At 40.0% G+C, this 27,988-nt stretch overlaps 1 protein-coding gene and 1 long non-coding RNA gene across 9 annotated transcripts; one reads left to right on the plus strand and one right to left on the minus strand.

Annotated features, from left to right (window-relative positions):
• Positions 1-888: 888 nt before the first annotated feature.
• LOC119481930 lies at positions 889-13,375 on the minus strand. The gene is made up of 3 exons (XR_005205320.1): positions 13,365-13,375; positions 12,401-12,402; positions 889-1,377 (listed from the first exon to the last, which is right to left on the minus strand). It is a non-coding gene; the product is annotated as an uncharacterized LOC119481930 (long non-coding RNA).
• Positions 2,343-27,238, plus strand: gigyf1a (GRB10 interacting GYF protein 1a). 8 transcript variants are annotated; one of them, XM_037759236.1, is made up of 26 exons: positions 2,343-2,563; positions 9,050-9,291; positions 9,416-9,656; positions 9,747-9,810; positions 13,199-13,328; positions 13,579-13,674; positions 13,850-13,967; positions 15,337-15,445; positions 15,807-16,072; positions 17,035-17,264; positions 17,490-17,610; positions 17,870-18,061; positions 18,963-19,120; positions 19,441-19,609; positions 19,824-20,113; positions 20,641-20,744; positions 20,886-20,986; positions 21,077-21,150; positions 21,274-21,411; positions 21,740-21,955; positions 22,069-22,286; positions 22,396-22,556; positions 22,736-22,899; positions 23,591-23,635; positions 24,155-24,299; positions 26,070-26,207. In XM_037759236.1, exons 4-26 carry the CDS (start codon positions 9,776-9,778, stop codon positions 26,135-26,137), a joined length of 3,348 nt encoding a protein of 1,115 aa, XP_037615164.1. In that variant the 5' UTR covers positions 2,343-2,563; positions 9,050-9,291; positions 9,416-9,656; positions 9,747-9,775; the 3' UTR covers positions 26,138-26,207. The 8 variants fall into 8 exon arrangements, with proteins under 8 accessions (XP_037615164.1, XP_037615165.1, XP_037615172.1 ...); XM_037759237.1 differs by having other exon boundaries at positions 9,050-9,656; positions 26,070-27,238; XM_037759244.1 differs by having other exon boundaries at positions 9,050-9,656; positions 19,824-20,035; positions 22,399-22,556; positions 26,070-27,238.
• The last annotated feature ends 750 nt before the right edge of the window (positions 27,239-27,988 follow it).

Below are 27,988 nucleotides of genomic sequence, written 5' to 3' on the forward strand. Positions count from 1 at the left end.
GGTCCCATTATGTGCACCTCTCCAAAATCATTTGCTGTATATTCATCTAGTGCCACTGTTGTTCAACAGCGCCCTCTGCTGGATAAACCCTGCACTGCTGATTCACAGAGGCTTTTTTTGCGCATGCTCAGTTCGACATTGCTGCTCAACATGCTCTGCTCGTCACTTTCAAGGGTATTGCTGGCTCATAAGTCCAAATATCTCCTTATGTATTTTATGCATGATGCTTTTTACTGCAAAGTTCATGAAACAACTTTGTCAGAAGTTAATTGTGTGAATGTTTATCGAGCTGTTTTTCGATTTACACCTAAAATACAGCTCAGTTTTACAGGCTAATTAAACGCATCCAGCTAAAAGACACTGCATTTGAACATACCGTTGCAAAAGTGCAGTACAGGTAGATCGTAAATTCGTGAGCCTGGTTTTATAGCTCAGGGCTTATGCCCTTTTCTATCTATAGGAAATCACTGGAGGGAGGAGATGGAGGAGGAGCCCAGTTTTGTTTTGTTTTTTTCTTGTTTTTTTCTTTTTTCATATATATATATATATATATATATTTATTTATTTATTTTTATTTTATTTTATTGTTTTTTTCAAATATATATAATTTTATTTTTCCTTTTTTCTTTTTTTCCCCTCCTTTACCTCATAACAAAATAAAATAAAATGAAATATAGATAAAACAAAATGGAGAGAGACATAAATTAAAGAAAGAAAAAAATTAAATAAAGAAAAATAAATAAACAAACAAATAAAGAAAGAAAGAAAGAAAGAAAACCAGCCAGTTGAGGAGTTTTTTTCTTCTTTTCTTTTCTTTTCTTCCTTTTCCTCATAACAAAATAAAATAAAATGAAGTATCGATAAAACAAAATGGAGAGAAAAATAAATTAAAGAAAGAAAAAATAAATAAATAAACAAACAAATAAACAAACAAAGAAAGAAAACTTTTTTAAAAAGCCAACATAACTAGGCAAGATCAATATCATGTGACTGTGTACAGTGTGTGCACTTGAGAGGGGTGGCTGGATGTCAGGGTGCAAATCAAATTAAGGCAAGATTAAAAAGAATTAGATAAAATAAAGTACAATAAATATAAATAGGTAGATAGATAGAAGTAAAAGAATGATGGCTAAAAGTGCAGTACACATCTTGATCCAGGCTGTTAAATAGGGGTGTGTTTGTCCTGCTCCAACATTGGTTAGCTGCTTGTCAATGTCCAGTAGTGGTGGGAATTTCGGCTCTTTTTAGTGAGCCAGATCATTTGGCTCAGCTCACCAAGAAGAGCCGGCTCTTTCAGCTCCCAAACGGCTCTTTCGATTTACAACTTTTGCCTTTTATAATTCAGCCAAATTTAGCTTTAACTGTTTTGACCTATCACTTGAATTATTTAATATAATTATACTAAACCTTATAATTTCCAGAATACCATAATTTTACATGCTGCTTCGTTTTCGACTGTCACTCATCTTGACTGCTATTCGCGCACTGCACTCCTCTCTCTTTCTCTCCTCTTCTTCCTCCTGCTCTGTACCCCTAGACCGTGTGAATATCTTCACAGGAACCATATTTTGCCACCCCCAAAGCGTGGGGAAATATCAAAGTTCTCGTGAGAATGATGTTTCCCCTCCTCCATGTCGTATGAACTATCAGTGGTTCTCGCACTACTACAGTTATGGTGAACCAATGTCACTTTCCAGAAGCGACACAGAACACTAATATTACCCCTCCTGCCATTATTATGTTATATTACACTTCACTACTATACAATTATTGACCAAAGGATTGGTTTACACACATAAGATGAACAATTACACTTTATTATACATGTATGTTGTATACTCAAAATATACTTACTAGAAAATAGACATATTATATATTATATAGATATAAATGGATTACATGGTAATATATTTTTTTTCATTGTTTATAGTCATTCCCAACAGCCTTTACTGGCACAACATACAGTATATCACAGATCACATGGTTAAGATCATATCTGCCAGTTTTACACTCTTTGGCCGACAGGTGGTTTCGTGTGCACATGAAGCCTCGAGAAATGAACCCTTTTCCGAACCAATTTGCTGGAAATGCTTCATGAAGCTTCAGCTTGCCATCAGTAGGAAACCAACCCGGTAGATTTATACCTGCAAAAAGTTACAAACAGTCCCTTTAAAGAAAAAAAGAAAAAGAAAAAAAGTGGCTCTTATCGGTTCACTTTAAAAAAAAAAAAAAAAAAAACAGCTCAAAGAACCAACTCGTTCTCTTACCTCCACATCACTAAAGTCCAGTCACGTGGTCTCACACGGTCGGCCATGTTTCCCCGAAACACAAACAACAAGAAGAAGAAGAGCAAAGCAGCGACTAAAGGAGAGCCAGCAGACACACACACATACTGATACGCAGCAGCAGCAAGCAGCAGCAGAGAGAAGAGAGGGGGAAATAACAAATAAAACACAGAAATTCTGAAATTCTGTCGAATATAAAACAGTGTTTTAAAAAGGAGAAACCAATGCAAAGGAGAGATAGTGGCTGTAGACACGGCGTGCAGGACTAACCAGTCTAGGTAAGGTTCCTCTTTGCTAAGCTAACACGCTAATTCACCTCTAGGCTTGCATTTATCCGATTAAAACCATGTTGTTTGTGATTGTGTTTTTGTTTACATTACATTAGCAAAGCCTCTAAATTAACACAACACCGACAGCGGAGTGCTGGAGGTGTTTGTACCCGCAAATTGTAGCAGAAGGCCCGGGTAGTTTGATCCCAACACTCCGCTCCGCCATCATATCACCTTACAAGCCAGCTAAAGGCCTTTACAACCAACGCATACCTGTTTTAATTAAGTTAAATAGAAAGCTAGCTAACTTATCAATGTTATGCATGATTAATATGATATTAAAGGTTGCAAATATTGTTTTATATCTGCTTTTACCACCACAAGTGTTGGTGTTGTTTAGCTTGAAAGACGGAGCTATGTGGTTGCTAATGTAGCTTAGCAACCACTAGTTTTAGTCAGCTCAAGCTGTTTTGTCAATATGTTAGTCATCTTTTACACCTAAATAATTAAGTGTTGTTCAGTTTGTTAAAGTTATATTCTGGTATGCATTGATTGTGAGGTTTAGCAGAGCTTTTTCAGTTTGTATTCTGGCCGCTTGAAATTGTTTTATCCCGCCACATGTTGAAGAAGTGCACAACATATGAAATGCATTTATTTATGTATTCCTTGCTTCAGTTTTCTCAGTGCAAAGTTGACACTAAAGATGTCAAGTCTTTGCCTGTTGTGTGGCCTGAAGAGTTGTGAAGTTGTGAAATACTTTGAAGCCTTAATAACCATAAGCTGTTTACAGATGTTTAGGTTAAAGGTTATTGTTTCAAATATTTTTATTAGGAAGCATGTCAGTGAAACAGACTATTGTGTAATGTGTATCATGCCTAATTTCTGATATATATCAACAAAAAACAGAAAATACAAAGAACATGAGTACTTAAAGGAAAAAAACAAACAACAACAAATAAAATAAATAAATAAAACACAGACCTTTTTCTTTTATTATTGAAATTATGATCTTTAATTTGTATGATTTTCATATCATCAAGTTCTATAAATTAATGCTATATGTTTTCTTGTTTTGCTGCCTTTTAAACTGACAAATAATTGCAAAAAGTATGTGTTATAACCAGGGAATGAAATTAGCACCTGCCACATACAGGGTCAATGTTGGCTGTGGCAGGTAAAAAATGCAGGTCACCTGACACCATGGCAGATAGGTTTTCCTTATATTAAAATATTATTTTTAAAAAGCAAAAAAATAGTCAGTGATTAAGGTTACATGATCCGAAAAGCAACGTTGTTTCTTGCTTTAGTTTTCTCAGTACAAAGTTGACATTAAAGATGTCAAGTCTTTGCCTGTTGTGGCCTGAAGAGTTGTGAAGTTGTGAAATACTTTGAAGCCATAATAACCATAAGCTGTCTACAGATGTTTAGGTTAAAGTTATATATTCTTAATTGTTTCAGCTCTTTGTACATTTTCTTCTGTTATTGTTTCAAATATTTTTATTAGGAAGCATGTGCATCGTGCCTCATTTCTGATATATATCAACAAAAAACAGAAAATACAAAGAACATGAGTACTTAAAGGAAAACAAACAACAAATAAATAAAACACAGACCATTTTCTTTTGTTATTGATATTGTGATATGTAATCTGTATGATTTTCAAATCATCTAGTTCCGAAAATTAATCTTAATGTTATATGTTTTCTTGTTTTGCTGCCTTTTTAAACTGACAAATAATTGCAAAAAGTATGTGTTATAAGCAGGGACTGAAATTAGCACCTGCCACCTGCCACATACAGGGTCAATGTTGGCTATGGTAGGTAAACATTTCAGGTCACCTGCCACCATGGCAGATAGGTTTTCCTTATATTAAGAAATATTATTTTTAAAAAGCAATTCTAAAGCTTAAATGAAATATAGTCATGTATTAAGGTTACATGATATATTCCATAATTCTACGGTCTGGTACCACTGACTCAGTGTTTACAATTTTAAAGCGTTCTACCTAGATTTCAGAGGTGGCAGACAAGAAACATTAGTGGCCGGTAGAAATGTTCAGTGACCTGCCACAGTGGCAGGTGAGGAAAAAGGTTAATTTCAGACCCTGGTTATAAGTAGGGATGTCACGGTACCAGAAATCTAGTAGTCGATACCAATACCAGTGCATTTATACGATTCTCGATACCAATTCGATACCATGGTAAAAAACACAGTAAATCCCATGTAATTCAACACGCACTCCTTTATTAAAACATTACAAAAAACAGAGGCATGTAGCCTTGAAATCGTTATCCCGTCACATGTTGAAGAAGTGCATAACATATGAAATTTCATGTCCTGAAAAGCAACGTTATTCCTTGCTTCAGTTTTCTCAGTACAAAGTTGACACTAAAGATGTCAAGTCTTTGCCTGTTGTGGCCTGTAGTCCGGTTGGAGTTGTGAAGTTGTGAAATACTTTGAAGCCATAATAACCATAAGCAGTCTACAAATGTTTAGGTTAAAGTTATATATTCTTTATTGTTGCAGTTCTCTGTACATTTTTCTTCTGTTATTGAAATTATGATCTTGGCTGATCTGTAATTTGTATGATTTTCAAATCATCAAGTTCCAAAAATTAATCTTAATGTTATATGTTTTCTTGTTTTGCTGCCTTTTAAACTGACAAATAATTGCAAAAAGTATGTGTTCTAAGTAGGGATGTCAGGGTACCAGAAATCTAATAGTCGATACCAATACCAGTGAATTTACATGATTCTCGATACCAATTTGATACCACGGTAAAAAAAAAACAATAAATCCCATGTAATTCAACACGCACTCCTTTTATTAAAACATTTGAACATTACAAAAAATAGAGGCATGTAGCCTTTAAGTAATAAATAAAAAGAAACGTCTATTAATATTGCAAAACAAAACAGTGGCATGTAGCCTTCAAGTATTTAAAACAAACAACATTGTCTGGATGGCTGTCTTTTGAGGTGCTTTGCTAAATTGGAAGTATTTCCTCCTTTGGGAAGAAGAGTACGACGGCACCGTTACTGCACCGCATACTGTTTTTATAACTAGGGAATGAAATTAGCACCGGCCACCTGCCAAATACACGGTAAATGTTGGCTGTGGCAGGTAAAAATTTCAGTCACCTGCCACAATGGCAGATCAGTTTTCTTATATTAAAGTATTATTTTTCATATGCAATTTCTACATTAAAAATAGTCAGTGATTAAGGTTACATGATCCATATTACTACTGTCTGTTATCGCTGACTCAGTGTTTACTAGGGGTGTAAGAAAATATTAAAAATATGAAGTATTGCAATATTATGTTTTGTGATACTGTATCGATTCTCAAAAACGCTGTATTGATTTCTAATTAATAGTTTGCAAGCAAAGATTAACTCAGTCAATACTTTATTTTATTTGCAAAGAAAAATGCAAATGCAGATCCTACTATTCTGAAAGCATAGAAAAGTTTAGTTTAGTGTTTTTTATACTATGACCATTTTCCTAAATTAGATTTAAAAAAAAATCTATATATTGCCTTGTTTACAGTACCGCAATATGTCGCGACATATTGAATCGTAACCCTTGTATCATGATACGTATCGTATCGCCAGATTATTGCTAATACACAGTCCTAGTGTTTACAATTCTAAAGCGTTCTACATAGATTTCAGAAGTGGCAGACAAAAAAAATGTGTGGCTAGTAGAAATGTTCAGTGACCTGCCAGAGTGGCACGTGAGGAAAAAACTTAATTTCAGACCCTGGTTATAAGTCACATTGCTCACTAAATTACCAAACATTACCGTAAGTATGATTACCAGTAACAGTTGTGGTAACCAGAGGTCTGATGAAAATAGTACAATAACATTTTCATCAGGAGGCTTTTTTTCCCCCAATTTACCACCATGATGATTATTTATTTGGTTTTATAGAGGTTAACATATATTCAGTTTAAACGCATACACACACAGGCCCAACTTTATCTCCAGCAGATGAACCCCAAATTAAATTTAACAATTTATACCCACACTGCAGTTGAGTGTAAGTTGAACCTTGTCAGCAGCTGTGTATTGTCTTAAACGTGTACATTTCAGTATTGTTAGTTATGTTAGTTAATGTCTGTCGAGCTATGTAGAAGGTAGACCGTTAAAAGTACTCTACTGTAATCATGTTCTACTGGATTTCCTGTAATTACATAGTTAAACAACTGCAATGAGGCATAATAAGTTGCAGAAGTCCAACAGTAGCAGAGAACAGCACAAAAAACTGCCAGCGTCATTCACACTTATTTTCATAATAAAAAAAAAAGTTGATTTATATTGTTTTTTTAAATAATTTGATGTAAATTATGAACCTTCAAAAAGGCTGATATACTGTTACATGATGCCAACGAGTGCCACACTTGCATCGAAAGCTTGTTTTTCCACTTCTAACAACATCGCCAAGTAAGCGATGGATGTGTGAGCAATGCTAAAAGTAGTATTACAATTACTACGTCACAATAACTTGATTTGCTTCATAAGAGCACTACGATATGGAAAATAATGTCTCAATATTTTCTGCCATTTTGACAGTGTCGACATTGGACGCTATTTTTAAGCATGCTCAATTGTGTAACACGTGAGTCATTCAGAATTACGTATTTGCTGTTAGTCCAATAAATGTAATCATTTATCGGACACAAGAGTTGAATGCCTCTTTCATTGTGCTTGGCAAGTTTTAGTTAGTTTCTAACACACATTTCAAACATTGAGTTCATAAAAACGGCGTATTTTTACATAATTTAAATGCAGACAACTAAAATCTAAAACGTTTCTCAGCCAGCATGGACGTGCTCGGGGCTTGTACCATGCAGCTGCAGGGAGGTGACACTGACTTGTAGGTTGGAAAGTTAACTAATCCTTAAAGATAGAGATATCTGGAAAAATTTAACTAGCTATAGATTTCTTTAAGTTAAAATGGCATGTATTATGTGTATCAATTTAAATTCACATTGTGCCATTTAACCTAGTGCCACCAAGGTTACTAAAGTAGTACTTGCGATGCACAGAAGTCTTGCCCCCTCGCTTAACTAGCCTTTGTTCCTCCAGGCTTTCGTAGTTTCTTTCAATAGTTCCTCTGAAAAACTGAAACCCATTCCTGGCAATTTCTGTCCATATTTTCAAATATACTGTACATACAAATTTTGGACTTTGTCATTTGAGCTAGGGCTGTCAATCGATTAAAAATATTTAATCACATGATTGTCCATCGTTATTTTTCTGTTCAAAATGTACCTTAAAAGGAGATTTGTCAAGTATTTAATACTCTTATCAACATGGGAGTGAGCAAATATGCTTTTTTTATGCAAATGTATGTATATATTTATCATTAGAAATCACTTATCAACACAGAACAATGACAAATATTGTCCAGAAACCCTCACAGGTACTGCATTTAGCATAAATATGCACAGATCATAACATTGCAAACTGCAGCCCAACAGGCAACAACAGCTGTCAGTGTGCTGACTTGACTGTGACTTGGCCCAAACTGCATGTGATTATCATAAAGTGGGCATGTCTGTAAAGGGGAGACTCGTGGGTACCCATAGAACCCATTTTCATTCACATATCTTGAGGTCAGAGGTCAAGGGACCCCTTTGGAGCATTATTTAGCCTCCTTCCCAATAAGCTAGTATGACATGGTTTTCTAGCTTCATATGATATCAGTATCTTCACACTAGCTTTAAAACCTGCTACAACCTAAAAATCACAAGTTGCGTTAACACGTTAAAGAAATTAGTGCGTTAACGCGTTATTACTGTGTTGGCTTTGATAGCCCTAATTCTAACAAAACTAATTATTTTGTCAGCATTTAAAAACTACAGCTCTTAATAAGCTTTGACTGTGTTCTAATGGCTATGATGGCGATGGGCAATATAGAAAACAATCTATCGATACCTGAATCGAGGAACTCTGACCATATAGATGAGCATTAACTTTTGAAATTTGGTTGACTGGATATTTGTGTAGTTGCCATGACATTTTCAAGAACTATCCCCAAACAGCTGCATGGTTTTAGAAGCAGCTGGTTCACAACATCACTGAAATAAACTCCCTAGATGTCTGGATGGAAAATCTCCTGTGAGCAGCAGAACCATGGGGCCTGATTGAGAACCACACTAGAAATAGTTTGCTAGTTTCATTTATTCCGTGTAGGAATACCACATTGTTTTTCTGCCAGCTCAGTGTGCCGTCACGGATTGATCAAATTGGGCCGGTACCTTTCAGAGAGTCCAAGGCATGCTGTGAAAATAGTGTGTCGAGGCAACGCAACGGAAAATCAAATTACACTTCCTTTCCTATCACAATGTAGGCGGACTGTCAAGCTGTGAAAATGCATCTCACCAACAGCTAATTTATTGAGTGTACACTTCTAACGTTAATTTTTCCATCTGTCTTGTAATTGTTTGATTTCTCTGATCCCCTCTCTCAAACTCTGCTTAATTTTCAGTGGTGCAAAGGGAGGAGGACAGGAAATAAAGGAGTTACCTGGAGGGTCTCCGTCAATCCACATTTCAGTTGGAGCGAGAGAAAAAGGCACGGAGGAGAGGAGAGAGAGAAAAGAAAAGAGGAGTGCGAGTCGCGTCTGCTCTTGGCAGCTGTTCCAGCAGCCTGTTTCAGTGTTTTGGCTGTTGTTTCGTTCCTGCGTTACCTTTTTGATGAATCGATTCATATTTTTAACTTTAATGTGAGGTATAACTGCTGTAAAAGAAAACATTATTACTAGCAAGAGTGTTTTATTTTGTTCCATCGTTAATTTCCAAGGTTCTTTTTGTTTCTTTTTTTATGTTTATCAACCCTTTTCGGCTGTGAGTAGCAGGAGCTTCCATTCTCCAAACTATCGTCGAACCCCCTTCCTTATCTAGTTAGGACCTGATAACCTGGTATTCCTCAAGCACCTGAAACTGGCAGCTATTCTCTTTGTGTCTGTGTGTTTGGGGAGCTCTGTGACCACAGCTTAAGCACCACTCAGCCTTCTAGTCACCTAAGCCTAACTAAAGCCAGCCAGCTCTAGCCTGGTCCAGCCCAGTCCAGCCTGCTCCGATCATCTGGACAGGGTAAGGCCGTTTGTGGCACATTTACTCCTTTTTTTTTGTTGTTGTTGCATATATTTCTGCAGAAAATAAAACATTGTTTTCCCTCCTCAGATACTCAGTTCTGTGCGGACGTGAGGAATATGACTGCTGAGACTCTTAACTTCGGCCCAGAATGGTAACTGATCTTGTTTCTTTCCATTATTTCAGCTTTTTTAAAGTAGTACTGAATACATGGAGAAGTAGCTCCTGAAGGAAGTACATGTGATTGCTCTCATGATTAGATAGATTGGTGAATAATGAAGTTTCATGTGTGTTTTGATCAATGTGTGCTTTAAGCCAAGTTCACACTACAAGACTTTCAAAGTCATCAGAGCGCTGTACTGTTCACACTACACAGCTCGCTGTCTTGTAATGTGTCTTGAAGTCGTTGTGGTGTTCACACTGCGTGATTGACTGGAGACAGGGGGTCACACACTACAAGATCTTTCACTAAGAGGAATCTCCAATGAGGGTTGTGTCCACAAATTGTGAAATCAACTTTCGTGAGACTCGCTGCCGGAACGGCCTATCCTAACCTTAACTATTTGAGATCATGCCTAACCTTAAACATCTCACGATAGTTTCCTTAACTTGGGGGTTCCCTTTTAGACACTACACCCGATGAGGTCTCCAAACTACGTTTTGTCACGAAAACACACGCGAGAAATACACAATAAATGACATGATAACTTACACGAAACACACTGCTCATGTTGTTGTTGGCACATGTTCTCAAAATAGTCTGTTTCCGCACTCTTTTTTTTCAGGGCTAAAAAAAAAAGCTGCGTAGTGTGAACTAGGCATTATTTGCTTGTTCTGGAGCTTTTGACCTTATTGCCTGGTGTTCATCAGCAGATATTTTACTCAGTCATGGAACTGTACATGTTCAAATTGTCTTCCATGTTGTTTTAAAGGAATCTTAAATCTACACATTGTGTTATTATGTCAAGATGGTAAATTTGCCTTCTTGAATGTGTCCATTAAATTTATCGGCAAAAATGATTTTGTGTGTAAAACTGACATTTTGGCCTGAGGAAAGGACAGGAGGCTGATTTAAAAACTGCAATCCACTGCATATTTGATGGAAATCTGGCCTTCATTTTTCGAGGTGCCTTTTCAAGGACCATCAATTAGGAATCATCCTCTGGGGACAAGGATTGTCCATACTAGATTTCATGGAACAAGACCTAGTCGAAACCTAGCATATGGCTGGACTGAGTGTGGTCAGTGTGCTAGATTGTGGTCAAAATTGTTGATATCTGAATTGTTTAGTCTTCAGATAGTAGCATCCAAGACCAGCAGAATATTCAGTTATTGGTGTGAGACAGATTTGGAATGAGTGGCAGTCAATGAGTGGAACTGCTGTAAAAGCATCCTGAGGACAGTTTGCACCTATTCATATTGAAAGAGCAACGGCTGATGTGGAAACACACACTCAACTTAGCAACTATTTTGATGACCGATTTATTGAATAATTTGTCATGCAAAAATGCCAAATATTTGCTGGGTCCAGCTTTGCAAATGCAACGATTTGCTTGCTTTTCTTATGAACAAAATCATTTTTGAGTTTGGGCTAAACAAACTGTTTTAAAGACTTCACTTTGGGCTCTGCAAAAATGTGATTTTTCACTTTTTTTTCTGGTATTTTATAAAAACCAACATCATCATTAAACTAACGTAATAATGGGCAGATGAATTAATGATGAAAATAATCCTTGGTTGCATGTTTTGCTCTGATTAAGAGACAACATCACTGTCCTTGGTAAGAAATGTGTACATGCAAATTCCTCCCGGGGATAAATAAGATATTTATCTATCTAGTAAATCACTATAACTATCCACATAGCAGCAATAATAATAAGTTATGTGGGTTGGTATATGTAATTTAATGTTTTCAGTTGTAGCTTTCAAAGACGGTTTTCTCTTGTAATCTTTAACTTTGGAAAAGCAGTTTTTACCTTAAGTCAAAATGTAGGTATTGTCACAGCGGTGTCCTGTCCATCTCTGTCTGCCTCTCCTCCTCCTCCTCCTCCCCAGTGAATGCGATTAATGTGGGTGGGGGGGGGCGTAGTCTCCAGTTTGGTAGCACTCCATCTCTAACAGCCTGTGACTGCTGTGTGCATTCTTGGTGCAGTGCCAGCCTCGCAGAATATTTCACTCTTTACACATCTGCAGCTGCTTTCCTCTCAGTGGCCCTTCTAGCCCACCGTTATCCTTCCAGTTGCACCCTTTTAATGTCGCTATATAGTGGCCAGTTCATGTGCTCACCGCATACAGCTGTCAGGCCGGCATGTTTACAAGTCTTTTAATGCCTGTTAGCGCTGCAAAATGATTTCAACCATTTGAGGTTTTGTTGGCAGCAGAGCCGGCGAGCATGTTAGTCATTGTGGTAGAATTCAAAGTCAAAACATTGTGCCTCGCATTTAGATTTATGTAACAGTTATTAGGCCGGCCTCTGCTCTATAAGACTCTCACAAAGGATTATGAAAGTGTAAATATAAGTGTGGAAGATCTTATAGATTTCATTCTTTGTCCTATTCGGGAGGGAAGGAGAATATACAAATGAAGTGGATACAAACATGCAGACATATTCCTTTGTATCTCACCCACTGGCAGGTTTCCTCAGCTCTCCTCTTATTATTCATATTAGTCGCTGCACCACTTATTTTTATCCGCTTTGATATGCCACATGCCACCAACTGGTCTTTTATGATGCTTTCCTTCACTTCTTCCACCCCGCACCCACCTCCACACCTCTGAGAGCTCCATGTGGTTTTGATGTGGGGCTGCGAGTCAATGATATGTTTTGTAGAGGCATGTGAATGGGGCCATTGTTAAACAGCAGGCCTTGGAATCTGGCCTGCTAGTAATAGCTTTTTAAAATGAAATCCTGAGATTGGAAAGCTAATATATCGTCTGCGCCGAGCCAAGTGTATTCAGGGGGACCTGCGTAGGAGGATGGTTGACTTGTCGCAGAGCATTTAGTAAATTATTTTTTCCCTGCTGCAAGATGGATGCTATTTAGATATTTTTCCTTCAGTTCAGATTAAAAAGAAATTCTCTCATGTTTACACAATAGCTGCTATTTCGTAATATTCTGTGCCAAAAGGGGAATTCACACCAAGTTGTATTACAAGCTACTTTGAATGTCAGCCCGAGTCAGTAGATTGAAAAAATGCTGGAAACATGTGGCTTTAAAGGTTCAGTCAGTGATTTCCTGTTGAAACACTGACACCTGACCAGTAGCTTTGGTTAACGGTTTATTTGATACTGGTAAAAATGTTTACATATTTACGTTTTTTAAGTTGCAACAAACATTCCAACCAAATCCTGCCTTTCAAATGCAACACTGACTACGTTTACATGCACAACATATTCTGAAAAAGACCTTAATAGTGGAATATAAGTGTGCATGTAAACGGTAGTTACTAATATGTCCTGATGTTCTGTTTGAGATTCATACAAGAAGTAATGATGTTAGAAATCCATTATTCTTAATGATTCCTGTACTCTTCCTCATTCAGGCTCCGTGCACTGTCCAGTGGGGGGAGCGTGACGTCCCCCCCTCCTTCCCCCGCCATGCCAAAGTACAAGCTGGCCGAGTACCGCTACGGCCGAGAGGAGATGTTAGCACTTTATATCAAAGACAACAAGGTTAGTGGGAAAACTCGGCAAAGTTTCTCTCAGGACTGTATGTGTCACAGAATAAGAAGAATCACCTTTAATGTTTAGCAATGTTGAGGAAGTCTAAACACCAGTATGTGTATTGTTTTTAAACCTCCATTGACTTCCCTTTACTCAAGAATAAAAACCTGTTTTGTCAGTCCGTTGTTTTTCATAAGGCATGGAAAAAAGTGTCCAACGATAGTTATGTCATCCTAAATGCCTATTGTTGTTGTTTTAGGTCCCAGAGGACATGCAGGATAAGGAGTTTGCTGCTATTCTGCAAGATGAGCCCATGCAGCCACTGGCACTGGTGCCTCTCACTGAGGAGGAGCAGGTCTGTCACAAACACGCATCCACAAATACACTAATACCTGCAAACCGTTTCAGCTCGTCATATGATGTCTCATCGCCACCTCTGTTTCAAAGCGAGCCGTTCTGTTGGTTGACAAATGTGGCTGTGGGCTCACATTCCTCACATTCCTCCCTTTCCATTCTCTCTCTCCCTGCAGAGGAACTTCTCCATGTCTGTGAACAGTGTGGCGGTGCTGAGGCTCATGGGAAAAGGGGTGGGCGGGGCCGCCCCAGCTGGAGTGGTCCGAGGACGAGGGGCCACACGAGGCGGTCGAGGTAAAAACACCCAGACACCCATTAGAAGAGAAACAAATAAAGACCAGCATTGATTCAGCCTGAGTGCACTCATGATAAATCCACAAGCACTTGTGCTAAAACTAACACGAGTCCAACAGCAACAGAAATGCTGCCCAAAACCCTTGGCTAATGCTACAATGGCTGTTATCCAGGGAAAGTAAAACCGTTTATTCAAGCCAACCACTGAAGTGTTTATTTCCCCCTTTTCTTCCACCATCTTGATGCAGCACACTTCCTCTTGGCCTGTCTAAATAGTCCTCCTTTTGTCCAGCCACACCTGTCTAAAAGCACCGGGCTTATGAACTCACCTTGTGACTCACACAGCACTCTGTGCATATGAACGGCCAATGTAAACACTAGTCGTCCGGTTCAGGACAGTCAAGGAAAACAACCTGGAAGCACGATGCCGTTTGGGTTTCATTAATTTATGTGCACGTGCTGGTGTGTGCGGCTGTCTGCAGCTTCAAGGAGATAATTACTATATGTACTTTTAAAGGCCAAACTTTTAAAGGTCTAAAACTTATCAAACTAAATACTTCAGACCTGTTTTATACTGATTTCATCAATCATGTTAAAATGTGATTATTAGTTTTTATTATATTTGTACCTTTACAAACAGAGGGTGATTTTATTTAAATTGCATGATTCGCCATTAAACAACAAACTGTTGTAACTCGACTGTACTTGGTCAAATCTGCCCTAAGCTTGGCCTACTTTATAGCAGTCTAGACCTGAGGATATTTAAATGAAGAAAAAAAAAATGTACTCAGTCATAGTGCAACTTACTGGCAACAGGAAGTCAGCGTTATGTGACAAACATCATCCGATTTATTGAAATTTACATTGTGTGATCTACACATGATAATACACGTTTAGCTCGTGTTCTGTAGCGCCACATAGCAGACACAGGAAGTGGTGCAAAATTTGCAGTCCATCATTTCCTCTGTCACTCAACTCTACTCAGGAAGTAATTGAACTTTAAACTTTCAGATGAATTAGGTTTAAAACTGGCATAGTCCTAATAAATAAAGATATTTAAACTTGCTAGTCTAAAGCTGACTTTCAGGAAGTGCTTCAACTTAAAAATGATGAACTTATTGCTGTGTTTCACGAACATATCAGAGTTTCTATTGGCACAGAGTAATGTGGGAGTGATGGACACAATAGGCAAATGGTCCCCATCTGTAGATAAGCACTTTTTAATGATACAGCACAATGAGGCTGATTGAACAGAAAAGACTTAAGAGCATATTTGACTGCAGACAGCAAGTGAAACAATCCCGACTGTCTCTCATTCAGATGATGATATTAAATACAAACACCTTCTTCTCCGTGTGTATATAATCAGGACGAGGTCGTGGTGAAGGTGGATTCTACCAAAGAAGTATTGAAGAACCGGAGGTGGGTTTCGGACGCAGCGTCCGAGAGATACACCGCAGCCAGAGCTGGGATGACCGGTAAGAAAAACCCAGCCAAGTGCTCAGTGGCATAGTGAAGGTGTATATATCTTCACTGCTGAGCGAAGCTGTCATCCAGTGTAATAAAGTCAATAATCCTCCCTGGTATTTGTGTAGATTTTTGCTCTTGTGGGATCATTTATCTCACTTTTGCAGGCTTCTTCTCTTATCTGCTTAGGCTGAACTAAAGTATCTGTTTTTTCTTCATGGGCCCAGTTAAATAAATTGTTATCTGTGGTGATGAGATGCAAGTTTTGTCTGGACATATTTCTCTTAAGATAAGAACGACTGGATGTTTTGGGCTTGTTTTCCTTTGTTTATCACTCAACTGATTTCTCTCCATTTCCTCTCCTTTCCTCAGGGGCGAGCGTCGATTTGAGAAGCCGCTGCGGCGGGAGGTGGGGCGTCCTGGCTTTGAAGAGCCCGTCGGTCCCGTGGTTCCGGGGAGGAAGGAGTACACAAGGGCTGACAGCGATAACTGGCGCATCCTCCGGGAGGAGCAGGAGGAGGAGGATTTGGGAGCGGGAGCAGGAGTGGGAGTTGGAGTTGGAGTTGGAGTGGGGGCGGGGGCGTTGGTGGGGGCGGAGCCGGGCACCAACTGGAGACTTACTGGAGTCCGCAGGGATGGTATGATACATGCAACCATTTATTTATTTACTGTAGTGCTTCCTCAAATGCATGTTTGTGTTGAAAATGAAAGCTTTACACAAGAAAATGCAAAGGCCTATCATTTATTTTCTTTTTAAAATGCATGATGGGCAGTCCACACATACTTGATATGACTTCATCCACTAGTATGGAGGGACAGTTGCTTAGTTTAGCTGCAGTTAAGAATAGGTTTATTAAACTGGTGGTTTCAGGGATTTCACACTCAGTTTGCTGCTAATTTCAGTGTATTTGTTCTGTCAAAACAAGCGTGGTGGATTCTGCTGAAATGCAGTTAAACTGGAAGTAACTTTTCCAGTTTAGTTATTGACTAATTGCATTACTTATTAACTTTTCCACATTAAAATGTCTAACTTTGCATTGAACATCTCTAAACAACATTTAGACTAAAGGCTTTTTTTTCTCCTGTAAACTGTCCTTTTTTGGATCTTAATGTATTCAGTAATACTCTGCGGCTTCAAGTACATTTAAAAAAAGGCAGATGTGACCGTTCAAATCAGTGTAATCACACAATGGTTTACGCTTAAGTTAGAACAGGTTATATAACAACATACATAGTGAAAGCTGATAAGAGTGGAGTCCTGAGTAGAAGAAAATGATTTATACTACTCCTCCTCCTCCATGCCATCAAAGCTCAGTTGTGACAGTGTGTGCAGGAGGTTTCACTTAAACAGTAGATATAGTGACATCTAGTGGCAGTGAAGGGATTTCTACAAGACACAGTAATGTTTTAGCTGAAACAAAGCTGCACAGAGGTGAGATATAACCGATCCAAAGACAACCATATGCTTGTACAGTCAACTGCTGTAACCTGGCAACGTGCTTCTCCTATGAAACCTTGTTTCTGTACCTCAGTTTTATTGATATATTTGTGACTTACTTGTGACAGTATCCTCACTGATGGCGGTGCATTTCTTTTTCAGATGGTGGTCCTCGCTCAGCAGGCTGGCGGGATCATACCGCTCCAGGTGAGAGCCGCCGGAGGAAGTTTGATTTCGACTTCCGGGACTCCGATGGCCACGGTGGTGGCCGCCGGCGTGCAGGCAGCGAGGGACTAGAGGACGACAGGGACGGCCTGCCCGAGTGGTGTACAGACGACGAGGACGGGGAGATGGGCACGTTTGACTCCTCTGGAGCTTTCATGACTATGAAGGTGTGTTTTTTCTATTATTTTCAACCTCTGGTATTATTCACAATGAATGAAGCACACATTCTTGTTTTAGTGAAGTCTTTATATGAAAACAGTGTTGAAAAACTGGGTCATGTTGAAGCTAGTACGATATTTCTTTTATTGTCTACCCTCATGATTGTCCATTGCATGATTGCCATTTGTTACACTCTCTAATTTCCTCTGATTCTCCGGGTCAAATTCTGTCAGAAGGGTGGCAAGGAGACAATCCTGGAGGAAGAGTTTGACTTTAAGGGGATAGAGGAAGATGAAGAGGAGGAGAGCTATGCTGACTATGAGAGGAACTGTGCTGAAGGAGATAAAGACAAGGGTGAGGAAAGACTTCTCTTTATTTGATGACTTTAGAACGTTTTCAGAATACATAAGCTTTTCTATGCCGGCCTTCTTGTTACAAAAATGTTCAGTGACCTATTGATTTAAAAACAAAATTGAAATGTTAATAAAACTTAATGAAATAGACCACAATGTATGAACCTTTTTCATCCTAAACAACATGACACAAGCCCAGGAGGTATTCATTACTCATGATTGTGGCATCTTGCTTCCTTTCCTCCGCTCTCACCTCACAGAGAGTAAAGACGCTGGCTTTGCTGTAGGTAATGGCGAGACAAAGCCAGCATCCCCCTCCTCTTCTCCTCCAGCTCTCCTACACTTTACCCCTCCATCCCTGGAGCCTCGGCCCTGCAACGCTGGCCTAGTGTTGGACAACCCTCAGCTGAACAACAGCCACCCCGTCAAGGCCAGCAGCACGTCCAGTGAAGGTACGCCTTATTCCACATTGTGAAAAGTTACAATAGTAAGTGTAAAACAGGACTGCATGATATGGAGGAAATACAAAAAGTTAATATGTAAGTATGATTTGAAATGTGATACGACTGTATGTATGCTCTGTAGCATGTGTTTGCTGGAAAATGAATTTTGGAATTATGTAAAACTTGTTACGAATATCTAGTACGGATTTAATAATAACATATCCTGATCCAAATCCAGGTTTAGACCAGCTTTTTATTGAGCAACGAGCTTTTGTCCCATTATCGGCATTGTTAAGCTTCAGTTATAATTTCCGCAGTACGGCCACACGGACATGAGCTGACATGGAATCTTGACGAGGGAGCGTTTAAAGCTTTTATACTCCGTGCGGATTTATCCTCGCGGCAAACATTCTGACATTATCAAAGTTGGGCAGGAACTGGTGCTTATATGCATCTCGTATTGACTCACCAATAAACTCAAGTTGAAAATGTATTCTTATCCTTGAAATCCTTCTTGGAAGCACTGGAGCAACCGGTACTATATCTTATTGTTGTAAAGAGTTAACTTCCAGACCATCACTAACCAAACATTTGGCGATTCATACTTCATTCTTGAATTACAAATTTTGATTTGAAGCGTTGAAAGTCTTATACCGGCTCTGTAACTGTAGAGCTGTTGGCTTCTTGCCGGATGTGTGTCACCCATGTTGATATTTTGGTTTGATACAAAATATGTTTAGCCCCAGTCATTTAATATCTTGTTTACTGAACCCGCTGTTCCTGCTGTATCGGATACAGAGCCAGTAGGTGGCTCTACCCCACGCCACGTCCAGCGTCATCATCCCATAAATAGAAACACTAAAAATAGAACCCATTGTTTTACTAATGTTTCTTGTTGTTTTTGTGTCAGACATGGCTCCGGTAGGGGGCTCCAAGATCCAGCTGAGCCCCAGCGCCCTCACCTCCTCTTCCAATCTCCCTCCCCCACCCCCTTCCTCCGCTGCTCCTCTCCACCCTCCACCTGGAGGAGACGCAGAGGACGATGAGGGCATGAAGCACCTGCAGCAGGTAGGAACAACAGGAGGCTCATTTCAAGCAGCTGTCTCAGAAATATATAATTGCAACAGGATGCACATTTAACTCTAATCAACTAGTGATTATTTTGCTGCAGGATATTCTAGAGTCATTATGTTGAATAAACTGTGAAATGTACCAATGTTCTTTAAACTTTTGGATCATATCAGTCATTGCTACGTTACTTGTGCACATCCACCTGATGGTTAAGCTGAATTAAAAGTTCCAAGCTAAATGTCTAAACAAAAATGAACTTGCCAGATGAATTGATGTGGTGGTGTAATGACAGCCTGCATGTGTGTTTGTGTCTGTAGGAGGCGGAGAAGATGGTGGCATCACTGCAGGACACTTCTTTGGAGGAGGAGTGTTTCACCCAAGCTCTGCAGCAGCAGCAGGAGAGCAGGAACACAGCAGCCGCTCTGCCGCTGTCGCACGAGGCCGCCATGAAGTGGTTCTACAAGGACCCACAGGGAGAGATCCAGGGTACACTCGCACACCGTGGCGTTTATAGTAGGGCTGTCAAAGTGAACGCGATAATAACGCGATTAAATATTTTAATCGATGACAGCCCAAGTTTATATTTACTCGTACACTCATACATGCAAGCATAGCATATTGATTCATAGATGTTGCTACATAACCACAGGCTTTGCATTGTAAACTCATCTCTCTCCCTCTCTATCCTACCCACCACCAGGTCCGTTCACCACAGTAGAAATGTGCGAGTGGTTCCAGGCCGGCTACTTCACCATGACTCTGCTGGTGAAGCGGGGCTGCGACGAGGGCTTCCAACCCCTGGGCGACGTCATCAAGATGTGGGGCCGCGTGCCCTTCGCCCCGGGGCCCTCCCCGCCGCCCCTGCTGGTGAGACAGCCACCACCAACGCAGCGCCCGCAGCCCACCCGGACTGTGAGTCAGAGCTCAGCCAACGTAGAGGATGGGGAGGGGAGGATGCAGAGGAGAGGGAAGATTGATAGACAGGTTACGGTAAAAAGACTAATGATTCATTCAAATTCATGAGATTTCTGAAATTGCCTCCACTTGATTTTAAAACATGTCATTTTAATTGTGTTTACAGCTAACATCTTTATTCCCTCCTGTAGGAAGTGAAAAAGACATATCAACATTCAAATCACAGTCATAAAACCATTTTATGCAGTGGCTTCCAGTAAAAGTCACTGGTTGCATGTAAGCTTCAAATTAGTGGAGCAGCACAGCGCTGGTTCCAAACCTGCATTTAACACTGTAATGTCACACTACAGATATTGTCACATGTTCCTGATTACCTATGAACGTGATCAGATGTTTGACTGCATGGTCCATTTGTAACATACTGTATATCTGTATGCTGAAGACACCCAGACTAGTTTGTAGCGCACAGTCTGTGGTTACAAAGAATGGACAATTCCCCCACAAGCAATTCTTTCTTAACCTTATATGTGGATATCTGTGTTTTTGGTATCTTGTGTTTGAATATGTGTTGTATTAACCGGTGATCGCCGTCTTCTCCTCAGGGAAACCTGGACCAGGACCGCCTGCAAAAAAAGCAACAGGAGCTGGCAGCAGCAGCTCTTTATCAGCAGCTCCAACAGCAGCAGCTATTCCAGCTCATTAACAGGTCAGCCTCTAGGGGGAGGTGGTGGAGGTTTCACCTTACATGTCTGGACTTAATTTGTGTTTGTGTCCTAGTTTTTTTTACAGAGGAGATTTTGACTTTGGACTTTACTTTGAGTGTTTGACTTTGCTTTGTGTGTCCCAGGTGCAGTGAGCAGGGTATGATGCCTTCGATGAACAGGTCGATGTCAGTGCCAGATACAGGGTCCATGTGGGACATGCATACCTCAGCTTCACAGCCGTCAGGTACGTTCTAGACCGCAACTGGTTGCGCATGTGCACACAACACGTCTGTACCTAATGATGCTAAAGTAACCCAATGTTATTTCCATGTAGGCGGTGAAACCAGTCTTTGGGACATAACAATGAATCCTTCTACTCAGGGTCCAACTCTCGAACAGCTTCAAAAAGTGGGTTCAGTCGTCAGCTTTTCAGCCGTACAATGCAAAGTGCAAAGCCAGAGTACAACTTTTTTTGCTAATCTCAGTTTCTGCCTTTTACTCGGTTTGACTCCTGATGTTTTTTCCGTTCAGCTCCAGCAGGAGAGGCGAGACGCTGAACTCAGGGCGAAGCGTGAGGAGGAGGAGCAGCGTAAGAGGAGGGAGGAGAAGAGGAGGCTACAGGAGGAGCAGAAGAGGAGGGACGAAGAGGAGCTCTTCAGACGCAAGCAGGTGAGTTGAAAGAAGGCTGGGCGACAAATATTGAAACTGTTTTTCAGATTTTCTACACTGAAAATTTAAATATCTTTATTTAAATGTTAAGCCTTTCATGTTACGGACTTGCGTCATTAAAACTGTGAAATATTTTAAGTAAAATTTGGTTTTAATTTTTGAGTTTAACAATAACAAACAACAAAAGATCACAATTGGTTATCGTATTAAATATAACTTGATTATAATATGATCCAGTTTGAAGGTGAGATGCAATAAGACTGGCTGTTCAGTGGCTTTGAATGCCGTTCAGCGAGTAATAAATAACCGCCGTCACGTCTTCCCGTAGTGTCGTCAGCAGCAGGAACTGATCATGAAGTTGCTGCAGCAGACCCCCCAGCAGCAGGGTCCAGGGGCGAGCGGCTCAGGCTGGAGCGGGGCTCCCTCCTCTGGGCTATCCAAGACAGGAAAGCCCCCGGCTCTGGCTCTGCTGGAGATGCAGCAGGAGGCAGAGAGGCTCCTGAAGCAGCAGCAGCAGCAGAGAGCCCAGCAGCAGAGAGACCGCGTGAGTTTCAGCAATTTAAATGAAATGTTTGGAAAATCCTAGAGAGCCCATCGTAGAGAACGCAAATAGAAAATGACATGTCATTCGTCAATGATTTCTCTATCCGTTTCCAGCACTCCGGCATGTCGATGGGGAGCTCCTCCATGGGAGGACAGTGGGCGGATGGTGTCGGCATGTGGGGCGGGCCTGGAGGCATGGAGGGTAAGGGTAGTGGAAGCTCTTCGGGCAGCATGGGCATGTGGGACGAGGCTGTGAAGAACCAGTCCGGCCTGCGTGGCAACAGCAACAACAACATGGGTTTGAAGAACAGCCGCAGCAGCCCTTCACTAAGGTACATAAATACTACTGTGGCAGATAGCATTTAATATTCATTTATATCATGTGTATGTCTTACAGTTGATGAACATAATTAATAAGCACTGAACCCTGTATGTCCTCTGCAGTGATCAGTACATGATGCGCCGTAAGCGGACGGAGGAGGAGGAGAAGCTGCTGAAGCTGCTGCAGGGCATGAAGCCTCAAGACGGCTTCACTACCTGGTGTGAACAGATGCTGCACGCTCTCAACACCTCTGCCAACAACTCCTCCTCCTCTCTGGATGGTAGGCTGCTCAGCTTTTATGTATTTAGCAATGTCAAGGGTGAGGGAAATTCACCCTAAACATAGATAGCTGATTGCTACGTGTTGAAATACAACACATTTTAATATTTATGTACGTAAAAGTAAATTGAACATATTTTCAGCATTGCTAATCATTTCAACTGTACGTCTTTTATTAAGTTGCCACAATCGTGGCATACCTGAAGGAGGTGGAGTCTCCCTATGCAGTACTGGACTTCATCCGGTCCTACCTAGGGGACACAGTGGAAGCCAAAGAGTTCGCCAAACAGTTTCTGGAGCGACGTGCCAAACAGAAAGCCAACCAACAGAGACAGCAGCAGCAGGTAGGCCTGAGCTCAAAAGGTCCTTTTTTAAAATGAGAACAGCATAGAGTATGTCAAAAACATAACCTGTTGGATACAGCTCTCATTCACTGCCCGAACATGTTAGTAAATGTGTTAGAAACAGAACAACAAGCCATATACGTGCAGTAACAATACGGTACATTTTCAGTGACAAATTTGGGAAATGGTTCCTATTATACTGTTTATTAAAAAGAGTGGGAAGAAAATAAGATATTATGCATAATTGTGAATGTTTTTATGTGAGTTAGCAGAGTCGGTTCTAGCTTTTTGGGGCCCTATGCAAAATCTTGTTTCTTGACCAAATGCTGCTTTTTACACATAAAACAGTTTTAAATTGAACTTAGCTTCATTGTTATCATCGAAATCAAAACGAAAACATGCAAATTAAATATTGATTAAGTTCTGAAGTGAGTCAAAAAGTAAATTTCGGACACTGCGCACATAAATAACGTAAAAAGCTGCTCAAGTGGAGATATTTCGGACTGTATCGATTTATGTTTTTTGACTGATTCCCCCCCAAAATTAGAATCGGATCCATAGTTCTGTATCGATGTAGCCGTATCTAAGACTATTGGTTAATCTTTACACCCCAAATGGCTATAAGAGGAGCCTTTGAAGTGTGTTATTTCAATTTGTAAATTCCTCCTCTTCTCCTTTTAATTTATCCCAGTTATCAAAGGAAGTGGCTGGATTGAACATGAACTTCCCTCTGCAGGTAAATACAGATAATGCTTTTGTACTGTACATGCAAACGCTGATGGAGATTGTTAGTGAGAACGACAGTGATTGTCTTTTTGTGTCTCCTTACTGCTACAACTAAACATAGCAGTACCTAATGCAACTAGTGAATCTGATGTGACTTTAAGGCTCCGCCAAAAATGTATTTTATGATCGTCAACTGGTTGCTGAATATTAAACCTCAACGTCAAATGTCTAAACACAAATCTACATTTTGTACATCAGTCATGACACAAGGTCCTTCAAAGCACCTCGAATAACTCCCAAAATGCGCGCATGCCATCTAAACATCATCACTGTTATGAGTGCAATCAGGTTTTTTGAAAACATTAAAGCAATAGTACTTACTGAACGATATGATGAGAAAGGAAATTAATTTCTTCATGAAGGAATTTAATCCTGGATTGAAAATTTTGATGAAAAGATTGTCATAGCTTTTACTAAAACACTTGATAGTGCCATTGAGAATGATGATCTTTATTTTTCTTTCCCTCAGGACTCAATGCGAGGTATGAATCCAAGCACCCTGCAGTCCATGTTTCAAGCCAACCACATGGGCAAGGCTGGTCTCTATGACAACCAGGGGGGAAAGATGAAGAAGAAACAGCCCATGATGCTGCACTCTGACCCCAGCATCTTAGGTACGTGACCTCACCACGATTTCATATTTCTTCCTTTCGCCTTCATTTATCTGTAAAGGGTCAAAATCTATAAACAGCTATCTTTAAATAGCTTGACCCCAGATTAGCATTTTGATTATACAAAACTCAACCTGTCAACAAATACACCAGCGACACACTTGCACATCAGAGTTAATACACAAAACAAGCCAAAATGGAAAATGTATTCGTTATCTGGAATCAAACGGAGTCTAACAAAAAGAAGACGCAGAGCTTTCTGACTCGTTTGCACCCACTCCAGGTGGTGAGTAGGCTTACGTCTGAAGTTTATTTATGTCCCCATGAGCTGTTTGGAGCGTAAACCCAGGGATGGGATGGATGTAAACAGGTGGCCAAACAAATGTGATATTGTAATCTGTGCAGTCTCAACCTTATAATTCTGTTTATATACAAAACAGTAGAGGGAAATAGGTTGTCCACGCACAGGATTTTACAATCTCTCTTAAGATTTGATTGATATAAAACCCTGCTGTGTTTGCCTGATGAAGATAATGCAGGTTGAAACTAGAGATGCACTTTTCCAGTTCCAATCCGATTTCTTTTTGCATAAAATTTGCATTGCAATTTTGCATGAAATTTAAATGTATTCCAAAGCAATTCATTTTAACTGTAGGTTAAGTAGGCTTCACCTTAGGGCCGTCAATAGATTCAAATATTTAATCCCAATTAATCGCATAATTGTCCATAGTTAATAGCACATTTTTTAATCTGTTCAAAATGTACCTTAAAGGGAGATTTGTCAAGTATTTAATACTCTTATCAACATGGGAGTGGACAAATATGTTTGCTTTATGCAAATGTATGTATATATTTATTATTGAAAATCAATTAACAACACAAAACAATGACAGATATTGTCCAGAAACCCTCACAGGTACTGCATTTAGCATAACAAATATGCTCAAATCATAACATGGCAAACTGCAGCCCAACAGGCAACAACAGCTGTCAGTGTGTCAGTGTGCTGACTTGACTATGACTTGCCCCAAAACTGCATGTGATTATCATAAAGTGGGCATGTCTGTAAAGGGGAGGCTCGTGGGAACCCATAGAACCCATTTGAAAATGGCCATGACAGTTTTTCCTCACCAAAATGTAGCGCAAGTTTGGAGCGTTATTTAGCCTCCTTCGGGACATGGACGTGTGGCATGGTTGGTACCAATGGATTCCTTAGGTTTTCTAGTTTCAGATGATGCCAGTATCTTCACTCTAGCTTTAAAACTAAGCCCGCTACAACCTAACAATCGCAAGTTGCGTTAGTGCGTTAAAGAAGTTAGTGGCTAACGTGTTATTATTGCGTTAACTTTGACAGCTCTGATTTAAATGGATTGGTCCATGGATCTGTAACCTCACTCAGATATCCGATACGTGAACAATGTCATATCGGATACTGACATTAGATTGGATCGGATCCATCTCTAGTTGAAACATTGAATCATTTTGACCTATGAATGTCACCTCCTTGGCTTAGATGTGACCACTATCTACCTTTTTCTACATTTGAATATCAAACAACAGCACATAAACAGACATCATGTAATATTCATGGGTTGTAATGAGTTTCTTACATTTACAAATAAGCTTTAATCTTTTCCAGAACATCAAATTATTCCTGGCTTGCATCTTCTTTAACTCTAACTCCCCCATGTGCTGTCCTCCTCTGATCTTACTCTGCTCTCTCCGTCTCCTCTCTCTGCCCTTCTTGCCCCCACCACCCCTTCCTCCCTGCAGGGTACTCATTCCACAACACGGGCGACTGTCTGAGCCTGAATGAGATGGAGATGGTGGAGGATTACTGATGTGACGCAGCGCAGCAGCAATAGCTACCTGAGGCCTTCTGTCTTTTAATCAGACAAACCTGATGACGAATGTGCACTGCTGGGGGAACCGGGGGTGGGGTTGGGGGTGGGGATAAGGAAGGGAGGCGAGCGTGAGGGGAGGTGTAGGATGGAGGCGCCTGGATCTGCGCCTCCCACTCTCTCCTTCCCTCTGGCGAGAAAAAAAAAGGGCTCCCTGCTGCACCAGTTGATCACTTGAGCAGGGGAGAGGGGGTGGTGTTAAAAAGGAAGATGGGTATCCTCTGGCACTCAAAAGATTAAGCACCTTATACTGAACTAATGCACTTTATTGAGATGGGATTTGAATAGTTTTTTTTTCATGTGTGTGAATGCGCGTGTGTTAGGAATCAGAGAGCATACGGTATGTGTACATACACATTATCTGCGTGCATCAGAACTGGAAGAGGGAGGCGGTGAAACAGTCGGCGGGGTGAATGGTCGGGCTGTTAGGTTTTCAAAGTCAGGGGGACCTTTTAGTTGAAACCTTATCAGAGAGCAAATCCTTTCTCGAAAGACAAACACTGTTGATATTTCTCTTGTTTAGCATTTTTTTTACGTTTATATAAAAAGTAAAGCTATTGAAAAATGGATTATAAAAAAACTTGAAGATTTGCACTTGCCTAAAAAAGAAATAACAAAAACATCAAAAAAAATCAAACAAATGGGGTTAGTTATAGAAGTGAATATTTTTGTGAATGTGTACGCGTGACTGTGAGAGTGACTGATGTGCGATGGTTGGTTTGTGTCAGTTATATACCAGTCTGCACAATGTTTGTTTTTCATTCTTTTGTTGCTTACCAAGATGTATGAAACATAAGAGGCCATTTTTTTGTCCTTTTTTTTTTTTTTTTTGTTAAAATTGTAATTTTGTATTCTCATGTTTAGAGAGTGTGTGTCCCTTCTCCAAACAGGGACTTGATCTGTATGTTTGTTTTCAGAGCATGAATGAATGAATGAGACAGAGAGAGAGAGGGCAATTGCACAACACATCCTTTCTCTCACCAGCTCTTCATCCCCAGATAGACGAAATAGAAATGCATACATTTGTAAATGTTAGCTTTTTGCGCTCATCACACGATGACCACCACTAGTTTATTTCCCTTAGCTTCTCCCCATGGGGAGCTGCCTCTAGGCCTGTGAGGACTAGCAGGCAGGGCGAATCATGAGGGACATTACTGTGTGTGCATCAGAACGAGACTTTGTATGTATGTGTGTGTGTGAGTGAGTTTTCAGTGCGCATGTTCATTTACTGTTCATAGAAATGAGTTAAGACTACAGGTACTCATTTTTGAATACATGTGCTTTTTTGTATGTGTATGAATGCACATTTGTGCCTAAGAACTTGGATAGGGTGCGTGGCCATTGAGACATTAACTCTTTTTTGAGAGCGAGTGTGATGTGCGTCAGTGCTCAGCACAGTGTATGTAAAGTATGTAAGTTTATATATCGTAAATATTTCTAGTTCAGTCTAGGGGTGATCCATCGGAAGGTTAGTCCAGTCTGTTTTCCTGGGGGTGTGATCACGTTGCCTTTTGTCAGCTCTCGAACTTGTGAATGAAAGGTGTCGAGTTGCTGACTCTGAAAAAAAAATACAAACAGCATCTTAATGTGCGAGTGCACAGAACGGTGCATGAAAATGTTAGCATATTGTGTTACTTATTCGTTGTTGCAATTTGATAATGACGAGTTTTCTTTTTTTATGAAAAATATATATGAATATATACATTATATACAAAGTTTAAAAAGTATTTGGACTAAGATAATGAGCACTTGGGGCTGCTATTTTTGTTGTGTGTTTCAATTTTTTTTTTT

This window comes from Sebastes umbrosus, chromosome 22 (genome assembly GCF_015220745.1).
Source record: "Sebastes umbrosus isolate fSebUmb1 chromosome 22, fSebUmb1.pri, whole genome shotgun sequence".
In the NCBI taxonomy this organism is placed as follows: Eukaryota; Metazoa; Chordata; class Actinopteri; order Perciformes; family Sebastidae; genus Sebastes; species Sebastes umbrosus.

Coding starts and splice junctions, on each gene's coding strand:
- gigyf1a (XM_037759237.1), top strand. CDS start 9,776: ATGACTGCTGAGACTCTTAACTTCGGCCCAGAATG. Junction 16,073..17,034: donor TACTGGAGTCCGCAGGGATG/GTATGATACATG, acceptor TTTCTTTTTCAG/ATGGTGGTCCTCGCTCAGCA. Junction 22,557..22,735: donor CTCCTCCTCCTCTCTGGATG/GTAGGCTGCTCA, acceptor TCTTTTATTAAG/TTGCCACAATCGTGGCATAC.